This window comes from Bos mutus, chromosome 10, assembly GCF_027580195.1.
Source record: "Bos mutus isolate GX-2022 chromosome 10, NWIPB_WYAK_1.1, whole genome shotgun sequence".
NCBI lineage: Eukaryota > Metazoa > Chordata > Mammalia > Artiodactyla > Bovidae > Bos > Bos mutus.
In genome coordinates, this window is record NC_091626.1 from 12,765,498 (window position 1) to 12,786,291 (window position 20,794).

A 20,794-nucleotide genomic window follows, 5' to 3' on the forward strand; every position below is an offset into this window, starting at 1 on the left:
ATTAAGCATTGCTTTCAATGCAACCAGCAAAGAATGTGACTTAGTAATATGCATTTTCTCCTCTATGATAGGTGAGAATATCTGTACAGACCTCACGTTGCCATTCTGATACAATACGGCTTGAAATAATAAGCAATAAACCACACATGACACCAGATACAGAACTTTTGCAGCAGAGTTCCCTCTTGCTAAAGAGTGATTTAGTGAAAGAAGTAACTAGATCCGTGGAGGAGGCTCAGCTTGCTCAAGAAGTCAAAGTAAACATCACTGAAGATTATCAAAAATACTGCCAAACGAAGGGAAGAAGCCTGTACACACTTCTAGAGGAAATAAGAGATCTAGCTCTCCTGGACGTTTCCAACAGTTACGGCATATGAACTCTTCTGACTTCATTAAAAGAGAACTTTGTCTTCCGTGAGTGTTTTACCTTCAACATCAAGATAAAAGTTTCTGTGCCATTGAGTGCCACCAATCCCTGATTTGGATGGTGGGGGAGGAGATTGGGTAGATATTTCACATATTTGTGAAATGTTTTATCACTAAGTTGCATCTATGTGCAATTAGGTCAGTATGGAAAGTGGTTTTTCAGATACTGGAACACTGAATCCTGGCTCTGCAAAACAGGTTGCCAGTCTTGTTAATAAACCTAGAACTGACTTTTGGCCAGCTTGTCTCAAATCAGTTCTTTTTTGCATTAATTTTCCAGTAATTTCTACACTGGGCCATTTGGGTCACAGGTCCCTCTGACATCTGCCAGATTAACTTTTCAGTCTCCTTCAGATAGTAAGACTCAGTCCTGTACATGTGTCCACTTTAAAACTCTTGACTTGATATTTGACTCAGTCTCCCCTGCTGTCCCCAGCGCCAGTTGGGGTTGGGGCCTAGGGAGTGGGATGGGATGCACAGGGTAAGGTCTGTTCTCTCACACCTCCCTTCCATCCTCTCATTGAGCTGAGTACTCCTCAGATAAGCTGCCCAGGACTTGCTCTTGCTGGAGACTTATTACTTAGCACCATCACTTTGCGAGTCTACACCCTCTCCCAAAAAGCAACTTTCCCATGTCCTAGTTCGTAAAGATTAGCTTTGCCTTGCCCTCTCCCCCGTAGGAATCTCCTAAGAACCAGACAAACATTTAAACTTGATTCTCAACATAGTACTGTCTATAATTACCCCTCCACCAAGTTGATAAACTGAGGCTGGAAAGACTCCAATTAGGTCTTCCCACCACGTGCTTCTAACACTTCAGCCTCATATCCACCATTCCCAAATCTCTTATTTCCTAGATTTTCATTTCTATATTATTGTACATGTTCTTCCCAATCCTTGGCATCTCCACCAATGCAAGCTCTCCTGTGAATCCTCCCGAGGTGCCCATGATACTTTGCAAATTTCTCTCCAACTAACTAGCCAGTAAGGTACCAACCTTCCCTGATGGTTCAGTGGTAAAGAATCTGCCTGCCAATACAGAAGATATGGGTTTGATCCCTGGTCTGAGAAGATCTCTGGAGAAGGAAATGGTAAGCCACTCCAGTATTGCCTGGAGAACCCCATGGACAGAAGAGCCTGGTGTGCCACAGTCCATGGGGTCACAAAGAGTGGGATACAACTTAGTGATTGAACAACAAAAGGTACCAAGGAGCATACAATTTCCCTAGGACCTATGCAGGCCAGGCAATACATCAGCTTTTCACTGACCCTTGGAAGTATTAAAGTGACTTCTCAAAAGACATGTAAACACATATATAACAACTATAAACATTTTACCGTAAGTATATAGTGTAGCACTAAAGAGCAGTAAGAAACTTTTATAAAGCCTGTAGGGATAGTTCATGAGATTTTTATTTAAAAAAAAAAACATTAGTATTTATTATACATATTTACATCTTAAAATACCACCCAATTTAATAAAAACAGGGCATTCAATGGAACACAAGCAGCAAAAGCTACTTATTAACTACCAATCGTTTTTACAAGGTCATACTTAAATACAAATAAACACTAAGGAGAAAAATATACAATGAAAGTTAATAAGAAACAATTATAAATAAGGCCTCCCCAGTGGCTCAGCATTGAAGAATCCGCCTGCAATACAGGAGACACTGGAGACTCAGGCTTGATCCCTGGGTCGAGATCCCCCGGAGGAGGAAATGGCAAACCCATTCCAGTGATTCCTGCCTGGAAAATCCTATGGACAGAAGAGCCTGGCGGGCTACAATCCATAAGGGTCACAGTCAGACACAACTGAGCAATTGAGCACATAACATAATTAAAATAATGCCAGATTTTAAACAGGAATCAAAAAGTTTCACTATATAAAGATTTTCACTCAAAGCAAATAAAATGCACTGCACCGTCATCTCAAATTTGGAAGACAGCAAGTTAATAGATGTTCTCACTTGAGGCCTATCCAACTTGAGGAACATTTCTAGATGAAGCCTTAAGTTACTACTGTACATTTTAAAAGGATTGGTCCAGTTGTGTTTCCTCAACTTTTAACTGCTCCTCTTCGTTTACAGTACTGGCAGCACCAGCATTATGTGGACTGTCTAGAAGGTCTTTGTTAAATCCATTTGATTCTTCCTCCTTTTGCTCCTCACCTGTACTGCCCGCCTCAGAGGTCTGTGTGCTGGGTGTGTTCACTGACAAGTCTGCAAGAGAAACCGTTATTACTGATTACAAGCACCGGATCCGATCTTACCTAGTACAAACTTCTTCGCAAGTCTAGATCAATAAAAATGAAATCTATGATCACTTTAATGTTAATTATGATCCTTTTCTTCCAAATAAAACCATTTCAATACATGTATTATTATAAAATCCATTAAAAATGCAAGTTGAACTCAAACTTCTGAATCATAGCCAAATGCAACTGTTCCCATTCAAAAATCACAATTACTAGATAGGTTTTTTAAAGTCAGATGTTCTTATGAGATATATAAGTGATCTATAGTAACAAAATAAGATACTCATTTCTACTCAGAAAATTTTAAAGTCATATATTATAAATAGAAGATGGGCCTTAAAATACTTATCGCCAAGTAAACTTTGATAATGACAGCAAGGAAGAACTGCCACCAACAACAGTTCTATCTTCATGTAATTTTTCACAAAGTAGTATAAAACATCCATTTGTTAGGTTAAAAATTAAATTCATTCTAACTGGAAAAAAACTGATAATACCACAGAATAATTTTCACTTGAGAATTTCATTATTTTGCATGAAACTTGTTTTATAACATGGTATCTTCACTATAATAAGAAAATAATTCTTATTTTCCCACTTCAAAAGGAAAAACTGGATTGGAAACTGACAAAGATAAATGTGATTATGTGTGCTTCATTCAAAAGCAATTTGCAATTACTTTTTAAATACAGCTTTCCAAATTTGATTATCCAGTTTCCAAACCCACAGTCTGTTTTAAATCAGCAAAGTTTAAGGCAGTTTTAAAAGAGATAAGGGAATCAACAAGAAAGCAAATATGACAGCTCACAACAGAAGTGACACAATGCAATTAAAAAGCATTTGGGACCTATTCATGTCACAGCAAATGGCTCTAAAGTAGTCAATGGGTGCAGAGTATTTTATATGTTTAGGAAATAACAAAGCAATTAATGTTTTAATTATGATCATTAAGATAAAATTATATGTCACGTGCTTTAAGGAGTCAGGGAAGAATCTGTTTTTGAAAGACCCAGAATCAATTTTAAATGATTATTAGAATAATTTTTTAACAGATGCTCAGCTACCCAGAAAACGATCTTGAACTTGTATTCTTTGTGGGTTCCAACTAGGTCTCTCGCTCACTCTCTCTCTTGAATATACATAAATTTAATATACTGTACCATACTTTTCTATTCTTCGAGGTATTTTATTTGGAGGAATAGTAAAGAAGTTACAATTTCTAACGTGCCCTTGATATATTAATGGTAGCACATAAAATGCAGCATAAAATTTACCATTTCCTAGGGACTGACTGTTACTCAGTAGCTTTGCCTGTCTTCTTTCCAAGGCCAGTTGTTTATTTCTCTCAATTCTTTGTTGTTCTTCTTCTGTTAGGCTTCTACTTGACTCAGAAGCAAACTCTACACTTCCGTATGAGCTTGTCAGAAAGTGATCTAATTCGGTAGCAGTTACATCATGGCCATTATTTTCCTCTACTTCATCTGCAGTAGACAAGAACAAGTGTGTCTGTAGTGTTAAACTAGTTAGAAAAAGAGTTTCTGCAGCTATTGACTGAAAACCAGTTTAAAGCAACAAGGTACCAGACGTGAAGAAACAATTTGTGAGGTATGAGAATGTCAGATGCTTGACATGCTTGACTCAAACAAGTAGAAGGAATATTTAAAGAGTTATTTTAAGTCAAACGGGATACTAGTTTAAAAATATGCATTAACAGAGAGCAAAAGTTCGTAGTTGCTAAGAAAGAACTTAAAGAATCCAACTCATATCCTTGTTTTACATTAAAAACATTTTACTAGCTTGCTACGTTGTTTGTATGATACACAGTAACTATTGTATATAGGCTATTTTTATATACGGTAAAACCCAGACACAAAGTGAAAAAGGCAAAAGAAATTTAGAGATCTGTGGACATATTTCCAAGCTAATTTTTTTTTTTAATCCAGTGCTCTCTACATTATTAGTCTTAATAAATTCTTAAAACCCTGTACACCAGTTATCTCAAAGTAGAATGTTCCTAAAATGATTCACAGGGGTATGAAAAGTAAATACTAAATTTTCCCTTTATACTTCATTTAAGAATTAAGGAAAATTTATATTTCTTCTTCTAACTTACATTTAGAAGAACTGGCAGTGACAACCTATCACTTATCCTAAGCTACCTTCAAGGCAGGGTGGAGTTGAGTCCTCATTTTTTTAAATTCAGCATATTATGACATATAGCTGATATTCTGATGACCCAGTTAAGCAAACTGACATACTATCTTTTTTAACCAAAACAACCCTAACAAAATGCACAAGTGGTAACTTTAAAAGATTTTTGCAAAATAACAGAACATCTTGAGGTAGAAGATAACAGAAGTATAAGCAAGAACTAAGAAGATGGCAAAGCTGACACTTCAACCTCTCTTTGTATCATTCACATTATGCAGTTAAAAAAAAAAAAAGATAACTCATCAGATCTGACAAGTGGGGGAAAAAAATTCATATCACCAAGACAACCATTTGAAATATGAATTTACATTTACTCTCCTTTCCTATGGGGGGGTGTGTGTGTGTGTATATATATATATATATATATATATATATATATATACACATATACATAGTACAGTGTTGTTGTTATTTAGTCACTGTGTCCAACTCTTTTGTGACCCCATGGATCACAGCTCACCAGGTTCCTCTGCCCATGGGATTTCCCAGGCAAGAATAGTGGTGTGGGTTGCCATTTCCTTCTCCAGGGGATCTTCCCAACCCATGTCTCCTGCATTGGCAGGCAGATTCTTTACCACTGAGCCACAAGGAAGCCCATTAGCACATAGTACGAAGCTCAAAAAGTTCAGTGAATAAGCTAACTGACCCAGTAGGATATGCTGTGGGATTCAGTCTAATAACTAATTCCTTTCACATATCAAATCCCATGCCAACACTTCATACCATACCTTACCAAATAATTAAACCTTGGATTATTTAAATCACAATCTTTTACACCTTTAAAAGCAACTTATAAATAACTTTCGGGGATTCTATATGGAGCCTGTATTTTCTACTGCATCTACTAAAAATTTTAAAAACAAAAAGCAAACATGTATGGAGCCATCGCACAGAAAATCTGATAACTATACAGACCCTGTCGGCAGGAACCATGTTTTGATATATGTGACTGCCTATGGTTGCACTGTACGACCAACAAATGCAATCAATACCAGGAACAGTCACACAGGTCTAATTAACGTCATAGATACAAGATCTGTACTCTTATGTGAAATGTGAAGTATTTCAACATCAAATGCTAATTTCCCAGAACCACTTTTTTATAATGGGCATGTATATGAACACTGCATCTTTTCATATATTTTTATTAAGAAGCACTACAAAAGACCAATGGGTCATGACCAACAGTTCACAAAAACTCATGCTCTTTGTGAACATGTAAAGATATTTTTACATCTCTTAATAGCATACCACTGTGTATTCTAGATGTACCAAGGCATCTTAATTCATTCCTATTTACTATACTGTAATTATATATTCAAAATAAACTAAGAACTCAGTCCTGTAACACTGCCAACCCCTAGATCCATTTGTAAAAGCAAACTTATTATCAAGTAGATAAACCTATATTCTTACCATTATTGCTAACAAAATCTTCATGTAAAATAGGGAGATCAAGTCGAATTCGTTTTAAACAGGTCTGAAAATAAAAGACATTTTTATATTTTCACTTAGATTTGGAAGAAAGTAGTCACTGATTTTATTCTTAAGTTTCAAAAAAAGTTGTGCCCAAGTAACCACTATTAACTCTCCCCTTCTCTACTAAGACTGCAAAATGAAGACCCCAAAGAGCTACTTAGCCTCAACTAAATATATCCTTATACAATTTAGCATTGTGAATGATATTCATAATAATCTCAACACCTACCTGAACTTCCTTTTTATTTCCCAGACATTCAACTCTATCAATAAAATCTTCAAATTGCAGTTTAGGGAATAGCCTATGTGCCCAGTGCTCCATGTGTCTGATTAGTGTCTTCAAGTCCTCAGCCTGGCACATAAAAATAAAAATGCTAAATAGAAGATTCATTCTCACAAGTGACCTTGTCAGCAGATTTCAGAATTGAACAGTAGTATCAAAGTCACTGGTGTCCTTCTATAACTATAAGGTTAATAAACTTTTAGAAGAAACTTTAAGAAGAAAAGTATGTATTAAGGGCTTAGAGGATTGCAGTGCAATCCTCTACCTGCAGTAGGCTTTAAAAATCAGAGGAAAAAAGAAACCTAGTATGAAAACTTAATGAAAGTTAAAAGATAATCACATGTGTCTTTTCAGGACTATAAAGTAATACTTGAAAGTAAATTTAATAAAATATGACAAGCTTATCTTTTAGAAATAACTATACACACTGACAGGCCCCTAAAAATCATATACGGAGAAGAAAGCATTGAGAATCAGCTGAGAAAATATACTCAGAAATTCCAAGGGCAAAGTACTGAAGACCAGCAAGAAAAGTGCAAACATTTTCAGACCACAGTACCTCTGTACATTTGAAATTTCAATTTAACACTAAAAAAAATTTTAATGAAAAACAAAATTTAATAAACCACAGTAATAAATGAAAAAAGTTCCAAATTCCTGATTTTACTAAAAAAAATTTTTTTTCTTACAGAATTTTAAAAGAGTGGTTAAAAGCTCTGGATCAGACTGCATAGATTCAAATCTAAATTCTACCACTTAATAGCTGTGTGACTTTGAACAAATCCCTTTACCTGTGTAATTTTTCTTCATGAATAAAATGAGATTATACATACCTCATAGGGTTGTTAGGAGGATTAAGTAATACAAGTAAAGTGCCTGACACAAAGCAAGCCCACAAATGTCCACTACTATTGTGATGGTGGTATTTGCTCTTGGTGGTATTTGAACCATAAGAAGCTCATGGTTAAAACAATAAACTCTACCAATAACTCAATACGTAATACTGAGAACATAATGTCTTATCGTTCTCATTCTGATGAAGATAAAAGTTCTTTTAAAGGCTCAACCACCTATGACCATCTTCCAGTTGTTGACCAGCCACCTCACAATGTCATGTTAGACCCAAGGGACAGAGAAGAGACATACCTAAATAGTGTAAAGTCCCAAATCACACCTGGAAAAAAGGCATCAGTGATGCAACTCTGTGAGAAAATAGTAAGACTTTTCAAAGGCAAAGTATAGAAGACTAGACAAACTCAGAGCCCACCCACACTCAGTGAAGGAATACAAAAATATTTATTCTTCATATAAGTTTATTTATCTTAACAAAGAACTTATGAAAATGATGAAGATGTCCCAAATTCAAAGCACCAGTTTATCATTACTACCTGAAAATTTCGATAAGAGCAATGAATTAACTGAGCTGGGCATGGTTTTAAAATATCTTGACTTAGGTTTAGTTTTGTGGCAAAATAGAACACAGGCTTATATTCTTCCTTATTATCCACTGAAACCAAGAAAATATAATACAGGTTTTTCAGCTTCCTAGGTTTAAAATTTGGGGATTAATTTTTACTTTTGCACCTCCCAATCACCTCCAAGTATTATATGTTGTTCATCCCCTTGCTATTATTAATATCCTATCTAGGCTATTTCACTTAGTTCCCCTGGGAGTGAAATAACCTCTGAATTACTGTCTGCTTCAGTTCCCTTCCCTCTTTCCAACTCTCCTGAACACCACACCAAAATCATGCTCATGTTGTATTAATGTTCCTCTAGCTGGTCCATGAAACAAAAGTCAAGGGTCTGCTCTTAACCACTGGCAGTGGAAGCTTAAAACTAAAACTCAGTTTCCTTTACTATATAATGGGACCAACACCTACCCCAGAGGTTGATAATTTAAGAACATATTTGAAAATCCTTCATAAATTATTACAAAGCTCTACTAAGATATCATCTGCAAAAAAAATTATATCTACATTCTACATGATGCAAAGGAAATTTTTAAATGTTCACTTATGCAGAGATTGATAGTTCCTAAATGTCTTCAATGTCCTTTCCACGTATCACAGTTTCTAAAGAGAGATGATGCTGAATGACAGCATCTGTGAAACATTCTAAGATTCCTGAGAGCACGAGAATGGGCACACAGTCTCACCAATACTTTAAGAAACAAAGGTCTAAAATACAAATCAGACACTTCTTACCTCATGACCTTTACCTTTGAATTTTGCCTTCTCAAACACGTGCCTTAATGCTGGCAGCCCTCTCTCTGAAATTAATCTGTGAATAGAAGTATTTTTAAATTTCAAGTTTTCTAAAGCCATCAAGGCCAAAACAAGACCATAAGAAAAAAATGTTATCTGTTAAACTGAAAAAAATGCCTTTAGAAATATCTGATCCCAAAATCATCCCAACCAAAAGCTTGTAACATAAGAGGGAAAAGATGATGGAAAGAAAAGTAGAAATGTTTAAGGAAATAGTAAATGTACCTCTCAGCATTCAGCTTGGGTATATTCCTTTTAACTGTTCTCTTCGGAGGTACAGGAACAGGCACTCCTCTCCCTGACTCTGGTGAAATATACCAAGATTTAATATTACTTATTTAAGCCTCATTTTAAATGTGTCATTTTGAAAGCTGACAGAGGGATAGCTGGACATGGACACTACTCTGGTGTCATGGACCTTCTTCAGGTTCAGCGCCTTCACCATCTTCTCTCCCTGGAGAGGCTGGAGGTGGGAACGGAGGAAAAGTTTCATCTTCTATACGCTCATAATCTGGTAGGTCAGTCAAGCCATTCTCCTGTGGTTCTAGCATCTTTTCCTCTAGGGAAAAAAAAAAGTAAAATGTTTATTCATCCAAGCGGTTTTTCTATGACACAGTTAAGTTCCACTTGCAGCAAAATGCATGTTTTTCAGTCAGTTAAACCATATTTCAAACTCACACATCGTGAAACAAAGTGGAGAATATAACAATTACAGAAAAAAGAACCTAAGTTAGAAACTCAAAGAACTGAGTTCTAATGGACAGCCTACCACTAAATAACAGTATGGGTTTGAGCAAAACATTTTACCTTAACTGTTGAGTTTCCCCATTATAAAATGATTTCAACTTTTCAGAGGGTTTCAAACTGTGGTCCAAATGGGGTGAAACAGGCAGGGTACAAGAATCTCACCTCCACTCCAACCAGAGGTTTTAAAAATTATTACTGGGAATGCCCGGGTGGTCCAGTGGTTAGGGCTCTGTGCTCTGCCCGAGGCCTGGGTTCAATCCCTGCCCTGGGAACTAAGATCCCATAAGCTGTGCAGTGGGGCCAGAAAAGGAAAAAATAAAAATACTGTTTACATATTGGCTTTCTAGTAAAGTTTCCTTTGAAATGGAAATAATGTCTTGATTGGTAACTTGAAAGAATGCTTTTCATACCATCTCACTTGACCTCTCAGAAACATCTGACACTTTTGATCAGTTCCTTTTGCTGGAAAAGTATTTTTGTTGACTTCTGAAACACAGTACTCATCTGGTTTTCCTCCCTTCCTGGACATGCCTCCTAAACTTCTGCAGATTCATGTTCCTCTAACCTGGTTAATAAGTTTACAAGATTTCATCCTCGGCCCACTTCACTCAGTTATGCACATGACTCTAATTTATAGATGACTCGCTAATTTTTTATTTCTACACAAGCATCAAATCTGAGCTCTAAATCCCTACTTCTCATTCTACAGCTCTAAAATTTTTCAAAGGCATCTATAACTTACCATGTATAAAACCAATCTTCAAAAATTTCCCCATTCAGTAAATGACACCAATCCAGCTATACAACTCAGAAACCTGCAAGTCACCCTTACTACTTCATTCCCCTATCCTACTTACCCTGTCCATTTACTTCCAAATTATTCCTTGAGTCTGCCATTTCTATTTCCACAACTACTTCCTAACATATATTGGATTATTCCATTACTCCTATCCATTTTGCTCTTTCACTCCATTCTTCATATTACAGCTTAACTAACCTTTGGAATGTGACACAATGTGGTCCACTGGAGAAGGGAATGGCAAACCACTTCCATATTCTTGCCTTGAGAATCCCACGAACAGTATGAAAAGGCAAAATGATAGGATACTGAAAGAGGAACTCCCCAGATCAGTAGGTGCCCAATATGCTACTGGAGATCAGTGGAGAAATAACTCCAGAAAGAATGAAGGGAGGGAGCCAAAACAAAAACAATAGCCAGTTGTGCATGTGACTGGTGATAGAAGCAAGGTCCGATGCTGTAAAGAGCAATATTGCATAGGAACCTGGAATGTTAGGTCCATGAATCAAGGCAAATTGAAGTGGTCAAACAGGAGATGGCAAGAGTGAACATCAACATTCTAGGAATCAGCGAACTAAAATGGACTGGAATGGGTGAATTTAACTCAGATGACCATTATATCTACTACTGCGGGCAGGAATCCCTTAGAAGAAATGGAGTAGCCATCACGGTCAACAAAAGAGTCCGAAATGCAGTACTTGGATGCAATCTCAAAAACGACAGAATGATCTGTTCGTTTCCAAGGCAAACCATTCAATATCACGGTAATCCAAGCCTATGCCCCAAATCAGTAATGCTGAAGAAGCTGAAGTTGAACGGTTCTATGAAGATGCACAAGACCTTTTAGACTAACACCCAAAAAGATGTCCTTTTCATTATAGGGGACTGGAATGCAAAAGTAGGAAGTCAAGAAACACCTGGAGTAACAGGCAAATTGGCCTTGGAGTACGGAATGAAACAGGGCAAAGGCTAATAGAGTTTTGCCAAGAGAACGTACTGGTCATACCAAACACCCTCTTCCACCAACACAAGAGAAGACTCTACACATGGACATCACCAGATGGTCAACACTGAAATCAGACTGATTATATTCTTTGCAGCTAAAGATGGAGAAGCTCTATACAGTCAGCAAAAATAAGATCGGGAGCTGACTGTGGCTCAGATCATGAACTCCTTATTGCCAAGTTCAGACTTAAATTGAAGAAAGTAGGGAAAACCACTAGACCATTCAGGTATGACCTAAATCAAATCCCTTATGATTATACAGTGGAAGTGAGAAATAGATCTAAGGGAGTAGATCTGGTAGACAGAGTGCCTGATGAACTATGGACGGAGGTTCATGACATTGTACAGGAGACAGGGATCCTGGAAAAGTCATCTCCATGGAAAAGAAATGCAAAAAAGCAAAATGGCTGTCTGAGGAGGCCTTACAAATAGCTGTGAAAAGAAGACAAGCGAAAAGCAAAGGAGAAAAGGAAAAATATAAGCATCTGAATGCAGAGTTCCAAAGAATAGCAAGGAGAGATAAGAAAGCCTTCCTCAGTGATCAAAGCAAAGAAATAGAGGAAAACAACATAATGGGAAAGACTAGAGATCTCTTCAAGAAAATTAGAGATACCAAGGGAACACTTCATGCAAAGATGGGTTCGATAAAGGATAGCAATGGTATGGACCTAACAGAAGCAGAAGATATTAAAAAGAGGTGGCAAGAATACACAGAAGAACTGTACAAAAAAGATCTTCATGACCAAGATAATCACGAAGGTGTGATCACTGACCTAGAGCCAGACATCCTGGAGTGTGAAGTCAAGTGGGCCTTAGAAAGCATCACTACGAACAAAGCTAGTGGAGGTGATGGAATTCCAGTTGAGCTATTTCAAATCCTGAAAGATGATGCTGTGAAAGCGCTGCACTCAATATGCCAGCAAATTTGGAAAACCCAGCAGTGAACACAGGACTGGAAAAGGTCAGTTCTCATTCCAATCCCAAAGAAAGGCAATGCCAAAGAATGCTCAAACTACCGCACAATTGTACTCATCTCACACGCTAGTAAGGTAATGCTCAAAATTCTCCAAGCCAGGCTTCAGCAATACATGAACCATGAACTTCCAGATGTTCAAGCTGGTTTTAGAAAAGGCAGAGGAAGCAGAGATCAAATTGCCAACATCCGCTGGATCATCGAAAGAGCAAGAGAATTCCAGAAAAACATCTATTTCTGCTTTATTGATTATGCCAAATCAACCAAATCAACCTTTGACTGTGTGGATCACAATAAACTGGAAAATTCTGAAAGAGATGGGAATACCAGACCACCTGACCTGCCTCTTGAGAAATCTGTATGCAGGTCAGGAAGCAACAGTTAGAACTGGACATGGAACAACAGACTGGTTCCAAATAGGAAAAGAAGTACATCAAGGCTGTATATTGTCACCCTGCTTATTTAACTTATATGCAGAGTACATCATGAGAAACACTATGCTGAAGGAAGCACAAGCTGGAATCAAGAATGCCAGGAGAAATATCAAGAACCTCAGATATGCAGATGACACCACCCTTATGGCAGAAAGTGAAGAGGAACTAAAAAGCCTCTTGATGAAAGTGAAAGAGGAGAGTGAAAAAGTTGGCTTAAAACTCAACATTCAGAAAACTAAGATCATAGCATCTGGTTCCATCACTTCATGGGAAATAGATGGGGAAACAGTGGAAACAGTGTCAGACTTTATTTTGGGGGGCTCCAAAATCACTACAGATGGTGACTGCAGCCATGAAATTAAAAGACACTCCTTGGAAGGAAAGTTACGACCAACCTAGATAGCATATTAAAAAGCAGAGATATTACTTTGCCAACAAAGGTCCATCTAGTCAAGGCTTTGGTTTTTCCAGTGGTCATGTATGGATGTGAGAGTTGGACTGTGAAGAAAGCTGAGTGCTGAAGAATTGATGCTTGAACTGTGGTGTTGAGAAGACTCCTGAGAGTCCCTTGGACTGCAAGGAGATCCAACCAGTCCATTCTAAAGGAGATCAGTCCTGGGTGTTCTTTGGAAGGACTGATGCTGAAGCTGAATAGAAACTGAATAGAAACTCCAGTACTTTGGCCACCTCATGAGAAGAGCTGACTCACTGGTAAAGACTCTGATGCTGGGAAGGATTGGGGGCAGGAGGAGAAGGGGACGACAGAGGATGAGATGGTTGGATGGCATCACCGACTCGATGGACATGAGTTTGAGTGAACTCTGGGAGTTGGTGATGGACAGGGAGGCCTGGCATGCTGCGATTCATGGGGTCGCAAAGAGTTGGACACGACTGAGCGACTGAACTGAACTGTACCTTGGAAATGTCAAGCTAATCACATCACTACCAGGCTTAAACACGTCAATAACTTTCTGCTGCTCTTAACATAATGATAAGACTCTAAGGCCCTGCGAGATTTAGCACCTTCCTACTTCTCTACAGACTTCACACATAGAACCTCATATTGGGGTCTGGGTAAGTGCTATGAAACTACTACTTGACATTTTGAATGCTTATAGAGGATTTAATTTAGGAAAATTGGGGGAGATTTTTCTGATTTGACAGTTGAGATCTGAAAGGGATGAGCAGTCAGAGAAGAGGCTTTGTAAAGGTCTAGTGGCCTGAGGGTTAGACAAAGCATAGAGAATGTTGTGTCATTATTTGATAAATGTTTGTCTCCCCTTGGAGACTGTAGCTCTAAAAGGGCAATGATAAGGTGGGTCTCTGTTCTCCTCTACTGTATCCCCAGAGCTGGTGTTGGAGAAATAGTTCCTGATCTTGGCCCTCCCAACTTGAACTAGCAGAAAACCTGGGCGGCTCTACAGCCCCAAAGGAGAGCACACCTCCCAATGCCTACTTCAAATATGGCCAAGAGGGAAATGGACAGGAAAGGGACTCTTGGAGGGCAAGGCTGGAACCCTGGAGGAGAGAACAAAGTGCTGGTCCCAGAGAGGAGAACTGAAGTGACCAAACTGATCTTTCTCATTTCACTGCCAGAACAAGTAGCCCAAGAATCCTCACTATCCAAATCCATGTTTCCGGAATTCAGATACTGAGAGTCACTTTTAGTGAGTTCAGGTCATGGGTGGTGTAATGCTTTATCCCAATCTATCAGATTCCTGAGTTGTGGATAACAAACATGAGAGTTCATGAAAGAAAGATATCTCAAAAAGTTATCTGAATCTGTTCAGTTCCTGAATTTGGACAGGGAAGAGTTCTGATGGCAATGATACTTGACAATTGTAATTTCCATCTAGCAGGATTAATAACTGCAATGGACCACTAAAAAAAACAAAAATAATAAAAAATAATTGTTGAATGGAGGAATGAAGAATTTCAAAATTTCCCCAAAACTATACAACTACTAGAGCCAGACGATTTCCGAAGTCTCGCCAATTCTGTTTCCAAGACAACAAGTACATAAAAACAAAACACAGTTATCAATCACAGATCTTCAAAACTGGAAAGCAGTTAAAGGTCATACTGAAGTTTCTTTGGTTTTTAAGTAAAAATAGAAGATATATTTTTCATTTTCACCAAGAACATGATTGAAGAACGTATTCACTGTTGCTCCACTACCTTCTGCCATTTTTAAGACAAGTTTGTAATTCCATCTTCTCAAAACTATTTATCTTTTTTAGAAAAGAACAGTTCTAGGTGCTTTTTATAGTCTTCCAGAGAATGGAGATGTTTTTTCCATTAAGAGAATTTTGTACAGACCAAAATAAACGGAAATCCCAAGGTGCAATGTCTGGTGGATGAATCAGAACTTCCCAGCCAAGCTGTAACAGTTTTTGCCTGATTATCAAAGAAATATATGATACCAGAAAAACAAAACAACCCAATCAAAAAGTGGGCAAAGACCTAAACAGACATTTCTCCAAAGAAGACATACAGATAGCTAATAAAAACATGAAAAAATGCTCAACATTGCTCATTATTAGAGAAATGAAAATCAAAACTACAATGAGGTATCACCTCACACCGGTGAGAATGGCCATCATCAAAAATCCACAAATGATAAACGCTGGAGAGGGTGTGGAGAAAAGGGAACCCTCTTGCTCTACTGGTGGGAAAGTAAACTGATACAGCCACTACGGAAAATACGATTCCTCAAAAAACTGGGAGTAGAACTGACATAGGACCCAGCAACCCCACTACTTGGCATATACTCTGAGGAAATCAAAACTGAAAAAGGCACACGTACCCCAATGTCCTCTGCAGCACTACTTCCAAGAATTGGGACACGGAAGCAACTTAGATGTCCATCGACTGATGAATGGATAAAAGAAACAGTGATACATATATACGATGGAATATTACTCAGCCATTAAAAGGGACACATCTGAGTCAGTTCTAATGAAGTGGACCAATCTAGAGCCTATTATACATAATGAAGTCAGAAACAGGAAAACAAATATAGTATATAATGCATATATATATAGAATCTAGAAAGATGGTAGTAATGTACCTATCTGCAGGGCAGCAGTGGAGATGCAGACATAGAGAAAAAACTTATGGACAAGGAGGGGAGCAAGAAGGAGAGGGTGGGATGAATTGAGAGAGAAACATGGAGGCATATATACTACCATATGTAAAATAGATAACCAATAGGACTTTGTTTCATGACTCAGAGAACTCAAACTGGGGCTCTGCAACATCCTAGAGGGGTGGGAGGTGAGAGCGAGGCTCAAGAGGGAGGGGACTTACGTATATCTATGGCTGATCATGTTGATGTATGGCAGAGGCCAACACAATATTGTGAACAATTACCCTTCAATTAAAAATAAGTGAATTTTAAACAAATAAATATTTTTAAAAGAAAGAAAAGAAACATATGGTCTTGCATTCTATTTGTTTTCTGTTAACTAATTCCAGATGCTTTCTGTTAAGTGCTTTCAGCTGGTCTAATATGGACACTGGCAGATTTCATTTTCTTGAGCTCCAGAATCACTGTGGATGGTGACTGCAGGCATGAAATTGAAAGACGCTTGCTCCCTGGTAGAAAAACTATGACAAACCTAGACAGAGTATTAAAAAGCAGAGACATCACTTTGCCAACAAAGGTCCATATAGTCAAAGCTATGGTTTTTCCAGCCGTCAGGTACGGACCTGAGAGTTGGACCGTAAAGAAGGCTGAGCACTGAAGAACTGATGCCTTTGAACTGCAGTGCTGGAGAAGATTCTTGAGAGTCCCTTGGACTGCAAGGAGGTCAAACCAGTCAATCCTAAAGGAATGTACCCTGAATATTCATTGGATGGACTGATGCTGAAACTAATAATTTGGCCATCTGATGCAAAGAGCCAACTCATTGGAAAAGACCCTGATGCTGGGAAAGATTGAGGGCAAGAGGAGAAGGGGCAACAAAGGATGAGATGGTTGGATGGCGTCACTGACTTAATAGACATAAGTCTGAGCAAACTCGGGGAGATACTGAAGGACAGGGAAGCCAGTTGTGCCGCAGTCCATCATGTCACAAAGAGTAGGATAACACTTAGTGAGTGAACAACAAATTGGGACCAGTATTTGTTGGAATCAATCCTTTGGTTTTCCAGAAAGAGCTTATAAGAGACAACTTCCTTCCAATCCCACCATATACACAACATCACCTTCTTGGGATGAAGACAGGCCTTTGGTGCGGTTCATGGTTCACTTCCCTTGCCCCAGGATCTCTTCCATTCCACATTATTGTAGTGTATCCATTTTTAATCACCCATAACAAATTGTTTTAAAAATGGAAGTTTTTTGTTACATTTAAGTTAGGAATTGCATGCAAAACTAAGGTCAAGAAGGTTTTTATCACTTATGTGGAACCCAAATATCAAAGCGATGAACAGAACCAAGCTGGTGCAAATGACTTTCCATGCCTGATTTCGATATCTTGAGTATGTCAGCTATCTCCCATGTAGTATAACGTTGACTGTTCTCAATGTCTCAATTTATTCACTGGTCTACCAGACCATGGAGCATCATCCAGCGAGAAATCTCCAGCATGAAACTGTGTAAACCACTTTTAACACTTTTGCTCAGCCACAGCACCTTCTCCATACACTGTACAAATCTTTTTTTGTTTCAGTTGCATTTTTACCTTTCTTAATAAAGCATAATATGCCAAAAATGCTTTTTTCTTCCATCTTCAATATTAAAATGGCTACACAAAAATTCACCAATTTTGATAAGTTTTTTTTTTAATGCATGCTGATATGACAGCTGTCACAATACAATCTAACAAATTTGTTTTCAATGAAGTTAAAGACAACTAAGTGCTATTAGAGCCATTATACAACAACAACAACAAAAAACTTTTTGGCGAACCTAAAATAATCTAGTTTTATATCATCAAAAAGTATACTTAGCCCCATTCTGCTTAAGCCTCCTGGAAAGAAATGTGGTTCACATCTTTGAAGCCAAAATGGAGCTATGAATGAGGTAACAAGGCCACAAACTATATTAAGTATAATTGGAGAAGGAAATGACAACCCACTCCGGTGTTCTTGACTGGAGAATCCCAGGGACGGGGGAGCCTGGTGGGCTGCCGTCTCTGGGGTCGCACAGAGCGACCTAGAGGACTTCCTCCTCTAGGCCTCAGAATCGCAGAGGAGTGAAGGCAACAAAGAAATTTAATATATAAATTCATTCCCACAGTCTTAGGTGTCCAACGTCCAACTTTTAAGTTATCAAAACAGAAGACCTTGCCAGAAATCCTACCAAACTGACCCCATGATCTTCTTTGCTACCCAGGCTTAAAACCACAAAACTTCCCATCCTATCCCTCTTCTCCAATCTCCCCTCTTCCGTGCTTCCTTGTCTAGCCTCTCTTTCAACCGTATTCATTCAACATTCACAGGGCGACTCCTGAGTTTAGAAATCGCGATACAGAAGCCAGAGATGTAAAAGATGTATCTGACACACGTTCCCTTCCACTAAAAGGTTTGGTTTAGTGAGTGGCAGACCCGAACGTAAACGAAGTAAAAGCGGCAGCTCTGATCCCCACCGACCTCCTCTCTGCACAGGTCGTGGCCGGTCAGGCCTCCCTTCCCTGCAGTCCTAAATCAGCCCACGTCCGTCTAAGTCATGTCCGCCTGCTTCCTCTCTCCCTCCTTACGACTGCCCAGCATGCCCGCTCCCCGCCTGACTACCTGGACCATCTCTCCCCTCCGTAATTTCACTCGCCCCTCAGCCCGCTCTCACCTCGCTCCGGACGCTGCCGCCAACAGCGCAGAGTTCCGCGCGGCAGAAAAACCACGTTTCTCTCGAACTCTCGCGAGAAGATTCCTTGGCGTTCGGCGCCAAATCTGCGCACACCCTGGGCGGTGCCTACCAGACCCACCTCCCCCAGGTCCCGCCCACCCATGTCTAGCCAACCTTTCCCAGGTCCAGCCCATCGCACTACTGCCCTCCGCACCGCATCCGCCTTCCTGAATTCCTCCGAGAAGCTTTACCTCCTTGCTCGTGTGATGTTCGTGTTGCTTATGCTCTATGCACTTTAGACTTTGGAAATAGATCTCAGGTTTTTTAGAAAACTGGACTGTGGATGGAATATTAAGGATAGAGGCAAACAGAATTTTCTAAGAAACTACCGATTCTTCAGATTTACTAACAGAAATCCTTCAACATGAATTCTCAGGTGGCTCAGTGGGAAGGAAGCCGCCTACCACGGGATCCCTTGGAGGAGGAAATGACAACCCACTCCCCTATTCTTGCCTGGAAAATCCCATGGACACAGGAGCCTGGCTGACTACAGTCTATATGGTGGCAAAGGGTAGAACACCACTGAGCCACTGAGCATGCACCATGTGAATGTAACTACCACAGTTGTAAGGCACTGACATATTAATGTCTGACTGTCCTATTTCACGTGGGAGAAATACTAGAAATACATTTTCCTTAGCAATTGCACCAGACATGTAAAAAAATATATAGCTTTCACATAGGCCATGTCATTTAAAACTTTTAGAATTGTTTGGTGTTTTTAAAAGTGAATAGTGTTGAAAACACATGAGGCCATCAGTTAGAGGCAGCTGCACATGGAATTGGAAACTCTGGCTTCAGTGTGGTCGGTTTTCTCCAGTATTACCTCAATGAGCAGGGAGACCTTGTCTACATGCTGAAGAAGCTTGACACTGTGGAACAACAGACCTGCTCAGCCCATCCTGCTCGGTTCTCCCCAGACAAATACTTTGACACCGCATCACGATCAAGGAACCCTTCGGGACCTCCCTGGTGGTCCAGTGTCTAGGACTCCATGGTCCCATGGCAGAGGGCCCGGGGTTCAATCCCTGGTTGGGGAACTAGATCCCACATGCTGCAACTAAGACTTGGTGCAGTCAAATAAATAAATAAATATTTAAAAAAAAAAGATAAGGAAAGAAACATTCATTGGACTTCACTGGTGGTTCAGTGTTAAGAATCCGCCTTGCAATGCAGGGGACTTGGATTTGATCCCTGGTAGGGAAACTAAGATCCCACATGCAAGTAAGCCTGAGTGCCGCAACTAATGAAGCCGAGCATCACAACAAGTCTTTGCTCCACAACAAAAGATCCCACATGCCGCAACTAAGACCCAGTGCGGCCAAACAAATACACAGAAAAGAAATGCTTCAAGGTGCTCAGGACCCAGCAACCATGTCCCATCCTCTGAGGATCTATTAAAATTTTATGTCTCTTCAGCTGCCTGCTAGCCTTCAAGAGACTTTCTGAAACCAGACTCTCCAATCTGTGAGCCCTGAGGCCTTTCTATGACCCTTGCTCCTCTTTAAAGGGAAGATGTTTGAATCTTCTTTTCATACTTTGAATCATTCCCAGGTTATTAAAATGCTTTGAAAGAGCTAGGGGAAAAATGGAGTGTTAAAGAAAAAGTAGACTATTAAAGAACAAAGATTGAGTATAGCGTGTAAAAGCTTTTCTGGCAAGCTGGGAACCCAGTCCAGAGGTGAGGTTTGAAAGAAGAGAAATGAGAAAAATATTTTAAAACAAAGACCATGAACTATTTCTAAATCACATTTAAAAAGCCAAGTCTCTGTGTCTTATCAGTTGGCTGGAGTTATCTGGGCTTTATGTACTAGAGTGGTTGGTAGTAGTGGTCTGCTGTGTACTTGAGGACTCCAGTTCAAGACTGCGGCATCGATTTTCCCCTGTCATGTACATAACATGCCCAAGTTGGGATCATATCACCCAGTCAGGTCTGCATCAGCATGAATAATCAAGGTGACCAGCCCAGTTCTATTTCAGTCGCTCAGTTGTGTCCGACTCTGCAACCCCATGAACCACAGCACACCAGACCTCCCTGCCCATCACCAACTCCCGGAGTTCA

General features: G+C 39.3%; 2 protein-coding genes and 1 non-coding gene across 6 annotated transcripts in view; 1 reads left to right on the forward strand and 2 right to left on the reverse strand.

Annotated features, from left to right (window-relative positions):
• Positions 1–666, forward strand: part of DIS3L (DIS3 like exosome 3'-5' exoribonuclease) — a 32,264-nt gene extending 31,598 nt beyond the window's left edge. For both annotated transcript variants that reach the window (XM_070377310.1, XM_070377311.1), the window contains one exon: positions 72–666. In XM_070377310.1, the coding sequence (XP_070233411.1) occupies positions 72–377 (306 nt within the window). In that variant the 3' untranslated portion in view covers positions 378–666. The remainder of the gene's footprint in view (positions 1–71) is intronic.
• Positions 667–1,821: 1,155 nt separating this feature from the next.
• TIPIN (TIMELESS interacting protein) lies at positions 1,822–18,762 on the reverse strand. Of its 3 annotated transcripts, none has more exons than XM_014477439.2 (8): positions 18,673–18,762; positions 9,342–9,482; positions 9,149–9,227; positions 8,864–8,939; positions 6,603–6,725; positions 6,311–6,374; positions 3,958–4,164; positions 1,822–2,648 (listed from the first exon to the last, which is right to left on the reverse strand). In XM_014477439.2, the coding sequence occupies exons 2-8, from the start codon at positions 9,472–9,474 to the stop codon at positions 2,458–2,460; spliced, it is 873 nt and encodes a 290-aa protein (XP_014332925.2). In that variant the 5' UTR covers positions 9,475–9,482; positions 18,673–18,762; the 3' UTR covers positions 1,822–2,457. The 3 variants fall into 3 exon arrangements, with proteins under 3 accessions (XP_014332925.2, XP_014332928.2, XP_014332927.2); XM_014477442.2 differs by lacking the exon at positions 18,673–18,762 and adding an exon at positions 9,833–12,208; XM_014477441.2 differs by lacking the exon at positions 6,603–6,725.
• On the reverse strand, positions 5,766–5,899 carry LOC138989629 (small Cajal body-specific RNA 14). The gene has a single exon (XR_011465886.1). It is a non-coding gene; the product is annotated as a small Cajal body-specific RNA 14 (non-coding RNA).
• Positions 18,763–20,794: the final 2,032 nt, after the last annotated feature.

Bases quoted from the DNA above. Each gene is read 5' to 3' on its own strand.
- TIPIN (XM_014477439.2), bottom strand. From the start codon at position 9,474: ATGCTAGAACCACAGGAGAATGGCTTGACTGACCTACCAGATTATGAG. The intron at 8,940-9,148 runs GTACATTTACTA...TTCTATTCACAG, and splicing joins CCCAAGCTGAATGCTGAGAG to ATTAATTTCAGAGAGAGGGC. The intron at 6,375-6,602 runs GTAGGTGTTGAG...TTTTATTTTCAG, and splicing joins GAAATAAAAAGGAAGTTCAG to ACCTGTTTAAAACGAATTCG.